This window comes from Ostrinia nubilalis, chromosome 22 (assembly GCF_963855985.1).
Source record: "Ostrinia nubilalis chromosome 22, ilOstNubi1.1, whole genome shotgun sequence".
NCBI lineage: Eukaryota > Metazoa > Arthropoda > Insecta > Lepidoptera > Crambidae > Ostrinia > Ostrinia nubilalis.
This window is the reverse complement of record NC_087109.1, coordinates 5,211,990-5,231,916: the sequence shown is the minus strand read 5'-3', so window position 1 is coordinate 5,231,916 and position 19,927 is coordinate 5,211,990. Positions and strand designations below refer to the sequence as shown.

The following is a 19,927-nucleotide window of genomic DNA, read 5'->3' as shown; positions in this document are numbered from 1 at the left end:
GGTTCTTTTCGACTATTTTAGTTTTTTTCAATACAATTTCTTCTGTAAACATACCTACTTGTATTATGTATAATCGTCTCAGATACCTAATTTAAAAATAAATTCTTACTAAGCATATTTTCAATTATTCGAAGTATTTCTGTTGAAATTGTCAAAGTATTATGAAAGTCCAAAAATAAACCGTCCATAGAGACAAATTACACAGAATGTAGAGTAGGACAAAGAATGACCCAAACCATCAATGATGGCATAAATCAATCAGAATTAAATTACCCACAATTAAAAAAATGGGTATGGATATACGATACGATATCTTGAATTACAATAAATCGTTTTTAGTTGTGAATGTTCTAAGTAAGACAAAATGTAAAATCTTGTATTTTCATAAATTGGTGGTCCCTTTCTATTTATTTTTTTTGGATATCCTATTATTTATAACACGAAATAAAAAATGCTTTTATAATAGTTTCTAGAGGAATGTATAAAATTTAAGTTTAAGTACGTAGTACTTATTATTATTCTGTGGTTTAAGTACTTGCACAATATTACTTCCTAATATAATTAGTAAAAGGAAAAATACATAAGGATTTATTTAAAAACTTACATCTAAAATACTGAAAGATAGAAAAGAAACAATCTAATTACGACTATGGTTACTCACAAAAACCAAACCATTCTTATAGCGTTTAAATTAAATTAAATAAAACATGCAGTGCCCTAACCTGAAAAATTAGAAAAGTTGGGTAATACGAAAAAGGTAAGTATAAATTCGAAGAAACCCTCTGAGAGCAAATTTCCCCGAAATTCCCCTAAAAAAGCTTTAATTGGTTATTTGGAATTGTTCATTATTAACGACTATTATTGGATCAAACATTTTGTGAAAATCGTCAATTAAAAAGTTTGTTTATTTTACCCTTGCGTGTAGGCTGTATTATTTTCAGCATCTTTTTCAAGAGTTTACAAACTATAGTGTCAGATTGAAGATTTTTAATTAAATATTTTTTGTACTTGCCTAATATAACTTTTAAAAATCAGAATTAGACATGCATATAAGTAAGAGTGCCTTTGTACAATGAATTTTTTCGTAAATGTATTGCCACCACTGTTATCTGTGCTATTATCCTGTTTAGAAATAAATTATCAGTTAGTAAGAGAGAGAGAGAAAGAAAGATAAATTGAAGAAAAAATCACAAAAAGGTTATAAAAAGCAAGCAGGATTGGCTAATGCAAACTTAATCCACAGAGATAAATAAATACAAACGGTTACAGATTGTTTCGCACGGGTCGCAAAAGTATTTTACTTTTATTATTTTACTTGGCAGTTAATAATAATTAAGGACGACGCACATTTGTCAACCCGGAAACGGATCGTAACTCGAGGCGGTCACTGCGATCAGTATTATTTGTGTGAAACTCCGTAACGTTAACGCCTCGCCTCGGTCGGTTGACCGCGCGGCAAATGGCAATACGGTGTTAATCCCTTTCCGGATTGATATGTGTGCTATAGCCTTTAGGAATCAGAGGTAAAGTTAAATAATATACAATATTTTTATTATTTGAGAAAAAAAATCTCGTTCATTTTGAATCCTCATTTGTTTAAACTAAAATATTTAAAAAATTTACTCTGAATTCGCAGTTATCGGAATTTACATTCAAACAATCCCGTAGTTATGCCTTTCTTGTTATTTTAATTTTCGGGTAGAAAAACAGTTGGAATATAAACATTGATGTTTTGGTAAATCCATCATATTCTATTATTCATAATACAGCTTTAGGGATAAAGGAATATTTTCGCTTCCTACAACGTCTAAAGGTGCGTTCATGCATAAGCGGAGCTTAGCGCGGGGCGTGTAGGTTCAGTGTAAGTAAACTCAATTAATAATTATGTTAATCTGGTGCACACATTGATAACTGAAAACTTTAAACTAACTTTGATTTTAATGAAGTGCCTAACTACCCTTTACTAGAATTTTGCTTAGTTAAGCAACAATCAAAATAAATATAAGTGAAGTAGTCAACAGACTCTAATACACTAAAGCTTAAGTGTGAGTGCGCCAAAAACATCGCAAGCACAGCGTTATTTCACTTATTATAATGAAATATCGATAGAATTTTAAATAAACGCGTCATGAAGTTAGCTTTACAAGTTATAGTTAGCCTTATAGTTGGTACACTCATAAGACTTACACTTGTCATTTGTATGGAATAGATTGTTGTTATTGTCATAATTATGGAAGCTTTACCGCTAAGGGGCTTATTGAAACCAACATAACACCATGCTTTATTTATTTAACTCCGCTTGTGCACGAACATTGCCTCTTATCTCCGTTGTTTCTGTGTATGTGTAATCCTAAAGTATCAGAAATTCCACGAAAGTACACCAATAAGGGCGACCGTGCGTAACAACCAAAACCTTGAACGTAGAACTTACCGCGTTTAGCTTCGCCGTACGTGAGCAAGCAAAAAGAAGTTTTGTTATTTACAAGAGAGTTAGCGTTAGCCAGCCAAACATATTAGATTAAGGTCAAGACTTTGTTAGCGAGCGGTAGCGGGTCAGGGTATTTTTTTTCAACGCTACAAAAATAATTTAATCATTATTTTCACAATTGTGTCATTAAATATCGCAGAAAACCATAGTCTGTAATAGCTACAACATGCTTCGATTCAACCAATGAGGGTTTTTGCGCTCACGAGTGGAGGCACTGGCGCTAGCGACTAATGTCGCCGCCTGTCACTTGCTTGTGGCTAAGACAGTGCTGCCAACTGGTAAGTGTTGGAGCAGTGAGGGAGGACTCGCATTTGCAATCACCAAGTTGGCGCCATTATCTTGTAAGGTCTAAGTATCACTCGCAAGTGGGACCAGCTGGTGATCACAATAATAAGGAAACCTATTTTGTTTTATCACATACGGCTGTATTATAATTAAAGCATGTCTCGGTCTCAAACTTAAGTAAATTTAAAACGCTCCCCTACCCCACCCGCTCCCGCCTCCGCTCTCACTAAGGTAAGCGCACAACAACAGCCCAAAGCGTCAGTGTAATCTATTCGCACGTTTCCCACTGTTGTTTCCTACGCCATTCATGTGAGCATGACATTTCCTCGTATCGGCCTTGGTCTTGATCCTTCACTTGGCTTGACTTGACCAAATATGCGTTATATTGTGGAAAGGTCAGGCTTGGAAAGATTGTATGAAAATTATGGACTTTTACTTATATGAAAATGCAAGTTTTTTTAGACTTAGTGTTCAAAAAGTGTAGTGGAGATTTTAAGTAGGTACTTATACTTAGTAATATTATGGATAATAAATAAAAATGGCAAGACAATTTTCATACCTGCATTGAAAACTTACATTTGAAGTTAGCTCTTTGAATTACTTGCTCGACAATTATTTGTATGCGTTAGAATATTGCGTTAAAAATATTATATCTACACATGCTTATATCTACAGCCTTACAATTAGACACTTACCCAAGAAGCTAAACAATGAAATCATGCTTGTTAGTAACATTATTTAACTAATTATTTGTAGTTATTTATTATAAGTAGTTTGATAAATGTTGATTGTGTATTGTCACCACAGATGAGTTTTAATACTTTTGAAGAAAAAATACTCCAAATTCTACCTTTTTACGCGTATTTACAAATACTACGGTTGGACATGTCCTTTGCTTCGAATATTCACTTGTCTCTACTTTCTGTTGGTCAGAAACATATTGAGGTAATAGTTAAATTGAAATTAATGTCTAAAAGATACTAAGAAAGAAAAAATATGGACACAAATATGAATACAGGGTGCCTACCATGAGTTTACATAATTACTGTGTAATTAGTGTGCTCGCTAGCGACATAACAGATTATACAGTGTCCCTAGAAGTTACTTTCGTGAACTGATAATCTTCATAGATTTTTTCGACGCTAGCGATGACGTTTAAAAACATAAAATCACAGTAAAGCTACTGGCCACATTACGAATAAAGTAGCGACGATAACTGTTACATCGCAACCAATTGCAGTGATAAGGAGTACGTCTAACTTAAATAAAAAAACATCAATGTCCCAATTTACTATCTTCCCTAACACCTACGAGTTTGTGGTTGGAGTTTAACCCAAACTGCTCATATAAATAGAGTTCAAAAGTTCCCAGCAAATTGAATTATCTAGTTGAAACATCGAACAAATTAACCTATATCTTAGAACTTAATCTAAATTGAGCCACATTTAGTGGCGCACGCACTTTTGGGAACCATTAATCGACAGGAAGAAAAGTGGTTAAAGGATTATATACTTTGACGGCTATCGTTTAAAATCGATAGTTGTTTAAATGGATAAACGCAGTAAGTTGTCGGTTAAAGTATCGTTAGGTTAAAGTAAATACAGCACCGCATCAAATTAAACATTTGCGACCTGTAAAACCAAAAGATGTAAGTTTATCTACCAGTAAGTAAGTAAGTGAGTAATCATTTATTTGCTGCATACAGTTACAACAATTCCATATTAATATTCATTCATAATCTAGAAAAGGAAAATGTTAAAGTAATAATCTCATAGTGGTGAATGATCCTTTTAATAACTTAAGACACTATACTTCTATTTTGGTTAATGATTAATCTAATTTTGAAACTTCATTCATATACATAGCAGTTAAGTAAATATTCCGACTGTCAAAAGTATACATATTACTAAAGTTTCAGAAGAAAAGTTATTATTATTCTCGTACCTTCCAAATCCCACGGGCGTAAATCCGAAAGTGTAATTATTGCAATTAATTAACGCGGGATGAAATAGAACTAATTTATCAGCAGTATTAATTAATTTCGGAGTCGTTTGTACTATCCCTATCCCCTTTTACCGGGTTTGTGGTGAGCTCGTATGTACGTGTCAAATATAGTACCTGAAGAACAGCCAGTCATTATAAATAAGATTTTCACTTAACAGTTTTGCTAAATTCTCTTTCTTTTTTCTTAAATGTCTCAGGTGGGAATTGAATTAACCAGCCTTCGCATGGACTGAGCATCACTGGGCTAAGGCACAACTTGTTGCTTTTGAACAAAATGGATTTTACTGTAGTAAATAAGTTACAAAGATAATTACATTACAAATGAAAAAATCCCAGGAGCCTATTTTTGATATCTCGAATGAGATTAATGTCATGTCAATCGCTTAATTGGTATTAGTGCTATTAATATATTTGTGTGCCTAACTACTAATAGCACCTTCTCAGCCAAAAGACGTCCATTGCTGAACAAATGCCAAAACAATTTCAGCAGCGACCGTTCCTACACTGCTCGCATCCAGGCGCTTCCCGCAACCTTCAATAGTTATCAAATGTGCTGTCTGTACTATTTTGTCTGTACCAAAACTACATATAATAATACTATGCGGTTTCGTTTCACGTAACTCGCCTGTTATTAATATCCCATGAGCTCCCTTTGTGATGCCTTTCTTGCTGTAATATTTCTTTGTGTTCACTCTGTATGTAATGAGATATGTAATTACACCCTGTATTTTCTCAGTACTTTTTGTAGTTTTATTTGTAAGATAAAGATATTGGTTATCTTTGGAACTACTAAAATCTATACTAATGTTATAAATGCGAAAGTAACTCTGTCTGCCTGTCTTGCTTAGCCACTGAACCGATTTTGATGAAATTTGGCAGATATAGTTTGAGTCCCGGAAAAGGACATAGGATAGTTTTTGTCCCGGTTTTTGAAACAGGGAAGCGCGCGATAAAGTTTTTCTGTGACAGACAAAATTCATTTCAGAAAGCTACTTAGTAATTATTATATTCAACTGAAACTCAGCTTCTTTTCTTACTTATTTTTTTTAAGTTTCAGTTAATACACTAGTGACTTGAAAAAGTATTAAGCAGCGAATTTTTTAAGTGACTTTTAACTTTTGTCTTTACATCTTTGAGAAAAAATTTGGGCTACAAATCGTCAGGGAAGTTCTAACAGTGCGTAAGTCATTTTTTGACGGTTTTAACATTTTGATGCCATTGGATGAAGAAAGACCGCGTGTTATTCCCACTAATCTCCTGTAAAATGCACATTTTTGACTTACGTACTGTTACAATTTCACTGACGAAATGCAAAACTCCTAATAATTAATTTCAGCAGCTCAATACAGAGCTTACACAACTAATCTGTGTTCCTTTCAGCGATTTCAGAGGTATGTGTGATTCGTAATTTGCTACATTATCTAGAAACAATGGCCCTAGGCTTAAGAATCTGAAACCTCCGCAAAGACAAAGCCTTACCTATATACGTCACAACGTGCGTAATTATATCGGGGTTGATGCCTCCGGCAATGACGTCTCTTCCTCCGCCCATTGACAGTGAACGCCTTATCATTTGTGAGACGAAATGCGTCACACGTTTTGATATAAAGCCTAGATATAAACTCTGTGCTGTGTCGCGCATTAACCAAAGCAGATATTTGTATTTATATTTATTTATTATTTATTTTATTTTACTTGTTGTATATTTGTTCAGGTTTTCAATAATGTAACAGGAAGGCGCTCGATGCAGGCCGCTACCAACCGGGCTATGTGGAAATCATTGGGGGAGCCCTTTGTTCAGCAGTGGACGTCCTATGGCTGAAATTATCATGATGATGATGTAGGTTCAGGATTGAAAAAAATCGACGTTTCTTTTCCCTCATTCATTTAAGATCTCAATATATTATTTTAATACGTAGAAGTTCTTTTTTGTTGTAAAAAAATTATACTAGTCTCTCTAGACAAGTTACAAAAGATGACGGTTGTAATTACCAAATCGTTCGCTCCGCCGTTTTATTAATAAATGTACTTGTAAACTTGAAGGGATTACGAATAATAACTGTCAAGTAACTTGTCTAGAGGGGCAGAAGTTATAAAATGAATTCCGTGTAGACGTAGAATAGTAACTCTTTACGTTAAAAGAAATTCAAAATTAAACCAAGAATCTCAAACGCATTGCTGCGCATATGAGCCATAAAAACATTTTTTTGTAAAGTTAAATTCTGAATAGACATATTGGCAAGTAGTACAACGTAGTGACGTCAGTTCGCGCTGTGCAATTGACGGCTAAGTGCCCTGTCATTTGCGGCGGATACACGCTATGACGCGGTCCCGAACCTTACAGGGTTGTCACTAACGCATTCACAAACATTACTATGAGGTCTCACAGTGCGCGTGGACGCACAGGGTGACAAATGAACCAATCACAGAGCTTTTATTCAACGTTGTGCGTTCGATTTGCTGTTTCACTTAAGCAAGTATCGTTTGTGAATACGGGTGTAAGTTGATGTTAGATGATACCGTTTGAGAGAACAAGTGTAGGTACTCGTATTATAATGAGTAAGAGCATAATAAATGATCGGTGTGATGGAGACTGAATGACGTGATAATGATCCGGGAGCCCATTTTGTTCTATCAGCAAATTTTGCTTTTGCTTTTTGGTCACGCGACCTGTCAAAGCGCAGAATAATACTCCAGATAATAAATTGACGGGGTGAGTGGACAAAGGTGTTATCTGACAAAACTGAAGAATCGACTTTTTTGCATTAGCATAGGTTTTAAGTGATGATAAAATCGACTAATGAGCTCAAAACACGCAATTTTGTTACGTGTCAAACCTGAACAAAGGTGTAATCTGACAAGCATTCATACATTTCAGGATTCAAATGTGGTATGAGCAGATTAACATTTTCAAACACTCATAACTCATTTTGTTAGTTAAGACCTTTGTCCATTCACCCCTTCAATTTTGAGACAATAATATGTGTAAAAATTCATAACCATCTAAAACCTCCTCAAAAGGATATTATAAGAATATAGGTGTGACATAACGTCTTATTCACAGTGTGACATAAGACATTACACATTCAAAGTGATAAAATATTTATCTATTCAGTGTCACTGAAGAATATCCATCGTCATCGAAACTGTTTTTCCGTGTAAAAAGCCCATGTTTTTCCTTAACGTTTTTCGCAAGGAATTTAGTAGTAAAGTCGGAAAGCAATTATGGTAGTGACAGCCCTGGCAGCCTTAAATCACAGGCGCTCGAGCCCATTCGGTGGCAACCATGGGACTATTATTGTATAGCACACTACACTTTTTGCTAGATATATTTGAACTCAGCGGTGTATTGGCTTTAGAGCAGTTTCATATGAGTCAATATTTATTGAAGCTTCTCGCCGCGTATCTATAAAAGCGAAAGGTCATTGACTTACTCACTCATCACGAAATCTCAGAAACTACAAGTGCTAGGAGTCTCAAATTTTGTATGGGGGTACCTTTTAGACCGTAGGTGCTCACTAAGACGGGATTTTACAAAATTCAGCAGCTAAGGGGGTAAGATGGGGTCCTCGCGTAGCACGCGTACGTAGTCGCGAGCAGCCGCTACTAATGTACCTATATTGTCATTTTTTTTATGTGACAGGAGGCAAACGAGCAGACGGATCACCTGATGGTAAGTGATTACAGTCGCCCATAGACACCCGCAGACCCAGGGGCGTTACAGGTGCGTTGCCGAACTTTAAGGTTGAAAACTTGCAGATGAATAGAAAGCCTTTTTCTGACTTTTCTACTTTATTTATTATCACAAGCATTCACATCACTATGAGATTCATTGGATTTCCACTAAAACCTCCATCTCCTATTTTACAGTCATTCAAGTTTTTTCGTGACAAAAGAGAATCCTTTTATACAGGGTGTTAGGTAAACCTAACCTGTAGATAGAACCTATCTCTACGTAACCAACCTCTGTATGTGTATTTTTATCATAAAAAAACGTGCAGATATAGGTGATTGGCGCTGCGCTACGCCGTAGCAAGACTACTTGCTACTATACTTTGCTACGGCGTAGCAACTACGTTACTACGTACCTACTGTAAAAACGAGTGATTTTATTTGTATTTGTGTACCTACTCGTATAGTATTTAGTGTTATTTGTACATAATGAAATTGGATAAACCTTGTTCTTCCTAATATAAATAAGTTCTGTTCCATTTGGATGAAATCTATCTAAATGGCAATTTTGAGTTACCTCAATGACCCCAAGAAAGTTCCATCAGAGTTACTGAGTTCGAAGACATTTTGCCGAGTTACCCGTCTCTAGTCCTAAAAGTTAATTTAAAAGATCGGCACTACGCTGCGCTGAAGCAAAGTAGAAAAAGTAGATTCATATTTATTAGTAAGTATAATATGCAGCTCCATTTTGATGCACAAGTAAATAAATACAAATCTTTGTGTTACACTATAGTACAATTTTGAGTTATACTTGTTGCAATTCACGAAGGCGAGTGAGCTTTACTTATCTACATGTGTGGTGGCTCGCTACTGTTCATTTTCAAAAGTTTTGATAGACATTACACTATTGTTATGTGCATGTACACGTACACACACAAGTAAAGCTCACTCGCCTTCGTGAGTTGCAAGAACTATACCTGAAAGTTCATCAGAGTTACGCAAGAGTTTTTGCCGAGTTACCCGTCTCTAGTCTCTAGAAAAAAGTTGATTTAAAAGATCGCGTTTCTACCGACCCGACATTCAACCACCGAGTTAATCCGATAATCTAACTCGATTTCCAAGTTTAACTTATTCCCCGATAGTAGGTAACCTGTTTTCATTTTGTGTCCACGCAAATTGCGTACTAATCGAGTTTATTTTAACGTCGCGGTGATGAGGGTCTGTTTTTTAGACTTTAACGCGAATTAATATTCCATTTCAAAGATTGAGTTTGGAGCAACTATAATATCTCACTATTTCGATGCCTCTAGCTCTAGGGGATTAAAATTGACCTTTAGATATTTTGATGGCTTATTCCCAAAGGTCCGTCGTTCTTTTCCCACCGAGTCCATGAAATTTTAACATATTATACTAAGTAAATGCGTTCCTCGGATCTCAAGTCGGCCGGTCCGACCCCTTCGCCGTTTGGATATCGTGGCTTCAAAATCGCAATTAAAGTAGCAATTTAACTAAGACGAAACTTCAAAATCACTGCATCGGTTATTTGAAATAAAATAAAATATTTAAAATTCTACTGTTTGACACATTTGCGCTAGCAAGGCTCTATCGAAATCATATTTTACCAATAATTTTGTTACGAAAATTGAGTTGAAGTACGCAACATTCTGCTTCCATTTCCCTCAAAGTTCTTACAACTAAATTTTAACCTAGTACCTAGTCCCTGGTAAAACTACTCATGTTATGAACTATTAACTACATCAAATTCCTCGCCTACCGCAGACAAAACTTCATGCAATCTAACCACTTTGTTCTGCAGCGTTTAACAAAGTGAATAATGAAGCAAAGGCATGCCTGCAAAGTCACTTAAAGTATGGTATTTCAGTGATAAAAAGTAGTAGAAGTGTATATTTTTAGTCCAACTTTGGAAAGTGGGTACCTACTTTTACTATCGCTTGAAATATTATGCAAAGAAGGTACTTATTAAGTTTAAGTACCGTGATACCATTTCTGAGTTTATTATTCAAAATCAGTCTTTTAAAAACCTTAATGTTATTTGTGCTTGATTAGTTATCTTTATTTTCTGTGTGTAACACTATACTATTCCACCTACCTAAAATGACGACATTATTCATACCTCATGCAATAGAATAATCAAAGACATACCCAAACTGGCGTCATACGTGTTCATGTACTCTGACGTCATGAACTGCGACACTAGCGCCGTCTTCCCGACGCCGGCGTCGCCCAACAACACCACTCGGTACTTTGGGATCTGAAACAAGACAATCATTAAAATGTTGTTCATACTGGCCTGGGCAGACGAGGAGCTTTTATCTACAGAAGACACTCTTTGTACCTTTTTTAAGGGGATTTGACTTTTCGTGGACCATCGTCTGCACATGGCTTAGGCACTGGACATTTCTACTCTAAGCGCACCAATTTTCAAACGCACCAAATGTATCGCACCAAATTTTTTGCTTAAAACGCATCATTAGGTTTGTAAAAATATATTAATCCTATTTATTATAATGATAACTAAAAAAGTATACCTACATGTAGAACTCTTTAACATATCATTGATTTACCATAGAAAAAAGGTTGTTCAGTTTCCGGGAAGGTTTCTAGGGAACTTTCCCAATTTTTCTTTTCAACTTTCTTGGAATATTTCAACACAACTTAAAATCTTTTTTCAAATAATAAAAAGAAAGAAGCGGATTGATTCAATTTTGAAATATTTATTTTTTACGACCACAAATAAATATCTGCCAGTTTCACTCTTAAACCAGTCCACAAACTAGCACAATAAATTAGGTACACAACATTAAATACGTTACCTTAGTTCACCATCAATATTGGCCCGAAATTTATTTATTTGTAATTAGGTATAAGTACAAACAAATAGTTGGAAGACTGATGAAAATATACATTTCACGAGATAAATGATTGCATTTTCCAGCTCGCTCTCTAGTTATGTCCCTAATTACGAAACAAATTCCACATACCGCTTCATTTCACTAATTAGATACTAAGTACCTATTTAAAAAATCATTTATTTCACTTTGTAAATCAATCCGCTTCACCGCAAAATCATGAAATGAAATCGTATGAGTCGAAATATACTCGTAGTTTCAGTTAACAACGCTGATATTTATAGAGCTTATTATTTATTTATGAATGCTGCTGACAACGCCACTCTTATAGCGGAGTTTTGGGCAGACACTGTGCAGGTTTGTTGTCGACACGATAAGAAGAAGAAGAATAGAGCGTTTGCTAGTATCTAGTTGTGACTTCATCATCATCATCATCATTTCAGCCATAGGACGTCCACTGCTGAACATAGGCCTCCAAACATAGTTGTGACTTAATAATAGTAAAATAAAAGAGGACCTTAAATGTGATACATAGTATTAATAGGTATTAATACTATGTATATCCATTTTATTGGCATGGAGCACATCTCAGACAAAAGTCCGACAACATTTTCGAAAAATGAGCCCATCAAGTTTCGAAAAGCACTTTCAGTTTTTTAGGCAGTTAGTTCGTTTGAGAGACTCTAGGGAAATGACCTGTTACGCACACGCGGTATGAAAAAAGAGAGCAGAAAGATGGGTATTTGGGTATTTACCTGTAAATACCTTTTACCCGTGGGTGCCGAACTGCGATGTTTGAGCTCCATCGCGAGCAAGTTCGGTGAAAAGTTTTTAATATTCTAAGCTAGGGTTGTCAATAAATAATTATTATTATTTACGGGATTGCTACCTTAATATTGAGTTTCCGATATTTCGGCACTGCATACTGTTGCAAGCGCCATGGTCACGGAGTAATTGAGGATACTTGCGGGTGAGATTTCTTAGTTTAAATTTATTAAAAGCTTTTATTTTTTTATTTCCCTCGGAAACGTTAAAAGAGTTTCATTATTTGATTTTAAGTAAATCTTATAGTTTTGGGACTACCTACTAATTTGAGTTTTACGCTCGTGTGTTAACTTTTAAACAAATATTAATGCAGAAGACTAATAATCCAACTAAGAATCTTTATAAACAACGAAAAATTTTGTCATTTTATTTTACAATGAGTGACTCTAAGAAAAAACATTAATGTAAGTCAAATATAAAGTAATTCCAAATGTGCAAAAAAAGTTGCGGGTAGAAAATACCTAGTTACTCAATAATATTCAAATAAAGACAACTTAGACAACCCTATCCGAACTGTAAGACAAAACTCTTTGTACAACAAACTTTTTAAGTGGAGCGAAGGTATTGAACATCGCTATACGCGTAACGAATATTCGATGTAAACTAACGAATAATATACGTGTATGTACAGTTAATGACACGTCAGTCTATACATTTTTGTTGCATTAGACTTAGGCTGAGTTGCACCAACTTACTTTCACCGTAACTTTAACAATAACCGGAGCTTTTTGTATGGAGTTTGACAGATTTTTGACGTTTGTTAAAGTCAAAGTTCGTTCGTACGTTCGTTTCAGCCGAAAGACAACCACTGCTGGACAAAGGCCTCCCCCAAGGATTTCCACAAACACCGGTCCTGCGCCGCTCGCATACAGGCACCTCCCACAACCTTCACCAGTTCGTCGGTCCACCTAGTGGGAGGCCTGCCCACGCCATGTCTTCCGGTTCGTGGTCGCCAGTTCGCCACTCAAGAAAGTCAAAGTAAGATTTATTTATTTATTTATTTTCCACACTTATAACTATCATTACAGGTTGACGCCTAATGCGATAGTATAACATACTTTGTTAAATAATGCTTAATCTAAACTTATATCTATAACCATATTCTAATAATCTTAACAATAACAAATCACGTATAGAGCAGCTATTGTGAACTCATTTAGAGAGCAAGCAAATAAATCAATTCGATCCGCTAACGTATTAATAAGGCGCATGGCGCGAGTGAGCGGTGCCTCCCGCAGCAGGAGCGTGTGCCTGTACTTGGTTTCGTGTGGTGACCAAACAACCGAGTTACATTCGAGGTGACTTCTAACTAACGCGTTATAAAGTGCGACGATGGCTCCGATGTTCTTAAACCCCTGAGATCTGCGTAGTATAAAGCCTAAATTGCGATAAGCTTTTTTGCAAATTTTGGTGACGTGATCTTTGAATGTCAAACTCGAAGTAAGCTGGACACCCAGAGAAGATGGTGCAACTCAGCCTTAGCCTCTACGACATGTACTTTAGATGCCACGTGTTTGTCCTTACAACCCGATTGAGCTAACTGCGCACCTCGCTGGAATGCGACTCTCCTTGTGTGCGTATTCACCCCGTCCGTACCAGAACGTCGATGTGACGGCACGGCTGCCAGGTGCGCAGTAAACGGACCGGGTTGTGTGCTTTCGTCTGTACATTATGTAGGACTACCATCATCATCATCGTCTCAGCCATAGGACGTCCACTGCTGAACATAGGCCTCCCCCAATGCTTTCGATGTTGCCCGGTTGGTAGCGGCCTGCGTCCAGCGCCTTCGTCGATCCACATAGTATGCAGAACTGACAGCCGATGGGGCAGCGAGGTTCTGGAGTGGAGGCCGCGTACCGGAATACACCCACAAGGTGGACCGACGACAGGTTTACCAGCTAGTTATTAAATTCACATTAACAATTACATAAGCGAGGCGATGCTATCATAATGGTAGTTTAATACTTACTTGGTGAGTGTGTTTAGATTAAGTTTAATTATAACACTGCTCCAGTGTTGTTATAATTAATTTAGTCTAGAAATTAGCACGTCACTACATAACTAATACCTACTCAACCTACTGCCACGCAATCTTTGGATTTGACGTCTAAATTATAATGAGTCTAAACTATAATAAGATCAGTGTGTAATTAATTTAATAAACTTAAACAAGCCTAAAATAAGTGTACAATAATAGCTGAACTATGTAATACCGAATATTCTTGTCAGAAATAATAATAAAGGTTTCTTGTCTTTTCTTATTTAAATATTTTCATAAATTATGACAAATTAAAACATGATCTTCTCTTTTAAAACCGATAGCCCCGTTGGGATTTGAACCAACAACATTTTGGCCGTCAGGTGGTGACACCATAAAAATAATTTGTTTAAGAATTTTATAGTTCTTTTAAGTAGAAGAAAACATTATAGATTCTGGAGGCCACGTAAATGGCAAGCGCAGCGTGGGATATCCACCCACAATGTGGACAGACGATCTAGTAAAGATTAGGTGGAAGGCGTTGGATACAGTACGCTTCCAGCTGGCCTATCTGGAGATGATTGTGGGAGGTCTATCTTTAGCTGTCGACGTCCAATCAAAATCGAATTCAGTACTTAGGCTTAGGTATTTTTCCAGGTCAGTCCCAAATTTAGCTTGCCCTACCACCACTTCGGGACAACATAATAATTATGGACTGGCGCTGAGAAGAAGACGTGTCGGAAGAAACTTTTTTTTTCATGCATCAGTCTAGGATGGTACATAATATCTGCCCTGTAAGTGCCTATTCACTCTCGCCTTGAAAAAGCCCGGATTATAGTGTTCAGGAAAGACAGCTGCAGGCAGCGTCTAGACAGCTTCTTTTTCAATTAATAGAAACAGGAAATACATTAAACAAGATATGACTTAAATGATAATCATGATGATTTGATAGATTACCTGGTCAAGATCGTCTTCGTCCGGCGTGGTGAGGCTCGCGGAGTCCACAGGCCGGTAGCCCGAGCAGCAGGACCCGTCGAAAGGCGACCGGTCCGACGCCCTGTGGAGTACATGTCATCATCAGTCACAGATCACTGAAACTAAAGGCAGCTGTGACAAAGGGGCGGGGCCGGTGTCGCAGCAATATGCCCAAAAACAGAACACATTGCTCGTGAAAGCAATGCAGCGACGTCATAATATAAACAGCTTACATTGCTTGCATAGTACTAAAGATTATTCGAACGTTAATTACTGATACCACAGTGGATAACGAACACATATTTTGATTTCTTTGAGTGTGTGAATTTCTGATACGACACTGACTTTCGAACTCAGCGCATTAGCTGGCATCTCTCTATGTCATCGTTATTTTAGTCTTTACAACAGGAGCTACTCTCTAATTTACCAGAGGCAAATGGAGCATGGGCCTTATTTACTAAGTACCTACGCTTTGCGCATTTGCCCACTTTTTATCCACAATGAGGAAGCTACTGATTTGCATTTTACCTGATGTAAAGTGATGATCAGACAGATGGTGGAAGCGAGCTTCACGCGATATCCTCAACTACAGAGGAACTGGCTATGCTGCTAACATTGATGATGTAGTGACAAATTTAGTTAGGCAAAATGGTGGTAGCTAGCCAGACGGACTTGAATTAGCCTTACTTACCACCGCCCAAACCGAGCAGAAAACTTTGCCCCTACTGAGAATTGAACACAGAACCTCTGGGTCTGAGTCAGGTGGTCTTACCACTAAGCCACAGAGGCGGTTACAGTTTTAGAACTTTTCGTAAAGTAATATCACCTTCACATAATTAGCATCTGCAGCAGTCTTATTTCTTTCAGTCTCTTTATGATCTATAAAAAGTACCAATAAAATTTATGGGCAGATCAATTCCCCATCAAGTCATGTCAAGCCCTCCCAGCGTGTGGCCTGCATGACGCAGACAGTACCCTTTAGTAGGGTTGCCATTCGTACGGGTTTCCCCGGATTTATCCTAGTAGGGCGTCCGGGCGGGGTTTCATTTATAGTCCGGGCTAAAAATTTCATTCTTAAAATAACCTGTTGACGTGTCCGGGGGCTCTAAAACCCCGGAGGTTTTCACGCGTCTTGTGCTTGTTACCAGATTTTAGAGATGGCAACCCTATCTTTATGTCGCGTAAAGTGTGTAATTTATCATTTATAGACGCTAACGTTTTATGCCATTCGGATAACTTGCAATTTCACTTTAAATTGGTTTATTTATGTTGTTTTAGCCGACAGGAAAATGATTTTAGAGACTTCATAAGTCTAATTGAAATGGAAGATTTTTAGTGATTTACCCTGTTTCATTTCGCGCCATTTCTGTCTTAAGAACAGGTTTTTCATAAAAACTCTTGTTTCATTAATTCATTTTAACCACTGGCAGTCAGTACAATACTGGACATTGAAATTACTATCTTCTAAAGGTCGTGGGTCCAAAAGTTGGAAGTTATCCTATAGGTACTACCAGTCCATCAAACTGGGATACGTCCTACGTCTTTTTGAGATAAGAAATAGCTAGGTACAGTGGTCAGAACCTACACTGACCGCCACCGCTCACGCCCGTATTCACAAACATTACTATGAGGTCTCACAGTGCGCGTGGACGTACAGGGTGACACACGAACCAATCACAGAGTTCTATTCAACGCTGTGCGTTCGATTTGCTGCTTCACTTAAGCGAACATGGTTTGTGAATACGGGCGTTACTCATCCTACTTAATATTATAAATGCGAAAGTTTGTGTGGATGTTTGTTGCTCTTTCACGCAAAAACTACTGAACGGATTTTGTTGAAACTTCACAGTATTATTTTTTATAACCCCTATAATTTATGACGATATGTGACAAACTAAATTTCACGCGGGTAAAGCCGCGGGCAAAAGCTAGTATACTATAATAATAATTTAGACAAGGATGTTGCAAGAACTCTATTTAAAATTATTTAAGTACCAAATTTTCCAGCACTTTACCACTGAAGAATCAAACCCAAGACGAGTGACATAATTAATTTATTTGCAGACACAAATATATTTTAGGCACGTCGATTAATCAGCTTCGCCCTAAGGAAGTCAAGGGAGCCAGGGGGATCGATCGGGGGTGAACGACCCGAAATCGCCAAGGTACAAGCCAAGGACTTGGCAAATGGCATATATCAATCTTAATAGCCCGCCAAGTCTGTGCTTCTTTCGCCAAAACTTGAGTTAAGTTAGACAGTCATTTGAAAAGTTGTGTTGTTTTTTGTTTCAGTAAGGCTCGAGAGGTAATTAATAGAGTAGAATAGATATCTTTTGTTTGTTTCTTTTCAACTGACGGCCGATGGGGCAGCAAATTTCTGGAGTGGAGGCCATGAACCGGAAAGCGTAGCGTAGGACGTCCACCCACAAGGTGGACCGACGACCTCATAAAGTTAGCACGAAGGCGCTGGATGCAGGCCGCCACCAACCGGCCATTGTGGAAATCATTGGGGGAGGCCTATGTTCAGCAGTGGACATCCTATCATCCTATGGCTGAAATGATGATAATGATGATTGTTTCGGTCCATGTGATGTGTAAGTATTAAGAGTAATTACGTATTATGCTCTTATAAACTGTCAAATTCATGATATATCAAACATTTTACATTATCGCAAGCAAATCTATTTACTTGTCAATCATGTTAGTTAGGTATACCTAACTGTTTCTGTTGTTAGTTTCAAGAAAACCTTTGTTAGTATGGTCTATTGTTTTCATATAGGTAAGCAAGTAATATCGGTTTTCAAGCTACGGCCTTCTCTATGATGAGACACTGAATATCTTAATAACATAGAATAATAATTAGTGTATTATCATATCAATTCTTGCATAGTAGGTACTACTTATTACACAATTTCTTTATGAACACAATTACGCCTGAATTTACAGATTTACGAAATGACAACTGATTAGATTTTCCACATAGTATACAGGGTGTGAGGTAAATGGGTTTTCATTAGTGATGGGCCGACTATGGTCTTTGCCGACTAACCGACTAGCCGACTAATCGGTTTTCAAATTGCCGATTAGTCGGCCGACTAATCGGCAATGCCGATCATTCTAATAACTACTTGTCCGAAGAATAATATCTAGATTTCTCAAAGGAATAAGAATATCTAGATTTCTTAAGAGATATACATATAACTTCTTAAGAAATAAGATTTCTTTAATATGAGAAAAAATGAAAAGCAACATTACAATCACCTAACAGTATCTAAGGTAGATGTCATAATTTTCGACGGCGGAGGGGTCAGGGGAGGTGACAATATGATCGCCCCCTGCTGGGCTAGGATGCGCGCGGTGATATTCTTATCGACGTCAAAATGTATGGAAAAAATTGATAAAATGGCGTGATAACCGCTTATTGCGGCGCGCATCCTAGGCCCACTGATTCCTCTCCACCCTCCACGGTGATGGTAGCGAGCTGAGGGCGTAGGGGTTCACCCACCTGCATTGCACGGACTACCACCACCGTCGGATAGGCAGGGCCCGCCATACAGGTGGGCAATTGCCGGGACGGACTGCGATAGTTGATGGCCTTGTCCGGATTCCCATAGTTCTTTACACTAAGGCGATCGACGGAGCTCAGGGGTTATTTATGTGGGTATTCCTCATCCTTCCGATGAGAATGAGAGGAGCCCCACATAATCTACCACTTCCCCGCAGGGTAGGTATGCCATTCCATGCATTTTTTTCCCCGAAAGAAAGTGTCATAATTTTTATTACACATTTGTGATGATTTCCTGGTATTTTAACTAATCTTAACTAGGTTTTGTATGAATTTAGACTGACTGTCAAAATTTTGAATCAGGTGAAACCACTTTTGACTGATTTTTGCAGTCAAACGTGGATTAGATAAACGCCCTTGGTCTACCTCATAATCATCTTGGTGATTGAGTTTTATTTCATTCACACATTTAATTTTGTAATGCGCCGATTATAATCGGCATATTTTGCCGAATAGTCGTCACTAGTCGGCCGACTACAAATGATGCCGAATAGTCGGCTTTCCCGACTAGTCGGCGACTAGTCGGCCCATCTCTAGTTTTCATACAAAATAAAATTTATGAAATCAGATTTGTATGAAAATTTAAATAATTAAAATGATGATATCAATTTTTTGACTTCACCATACCATTTATATGCATATTTTATGTTAACATGGGCTAGTGTCGGCTTATAAATACATTTACCTAACACCCTGTATATAAGTTAATATCATATCAACTTCGAAAAAAACAATCGTTTGAATAATCAGATTCCTGAAATTAGAACTGATTAAATGATTTTTTAGACTTGAACCCCTAGGGGTAGGGAATGTACGGAACCCCTTGTCCAAATCAGCCAAAAATCGTAGGATTTTATTCCGCACTCACGCAAGCGCGTCACGCAACGCGGCGATCACTCACAAATCTGCTAATCTGATACGAGTACAACACCAGCCATTTTGGATTTGTTACACTCCGAATTACGAAACGACGCTGAAATGTCGACTTAGATTGATGCTTTTGATTGGTTTATTTTCAATAGTTATACCAATAATAATGCATGATCAGAAACATACAAACAGCAACTTTTTGTATAAAAATAACTTGAAAAACTAAAAAAATCCACTGCTTTATTTATTTTTCGGTTAGTTGATACAATTTGGTCGATTCTAGGGGTAGTATTGTTTTTGATGTTGATGCAAAAAAACGAGCACCATAATCACTTTCTTTTCGAGATCGAATCAGAAATGAGGAGATCCGTAAACGAACCAAAGTCGCTGACATA

The 19,927-nt window shown here is 37.2% G+C and overlaps 1 protein-coding gene across 1 annotated transcript in view; it reads right to left on the bottom strand.

The window, feature by feature from the left end:
• Window positions 1–19,927, bottom strand: part of LOC135082885 (uncharacterized) — a 49,139-nt gene that overhangs the window by 13,349 nt on the left and 15,863 nt on the right. Inside the window, exons 3-4 of the mRNA XM_063977647.1 lie at window positions 15,080–15,179; window positions 10,613–10,721 (exon numbers count right to left, since the gene is read on the bottom strand). Of these exons, the coding sequence (XP_063833717.1) occupies window positions 10,613–10,721; window positions 15,080–15,179 (209 nt within the window). The remainder of the gene's footprint in view (window positions 1–10,612; window positions 10,722–15,079; window positions 15,180–19,927) is intronic.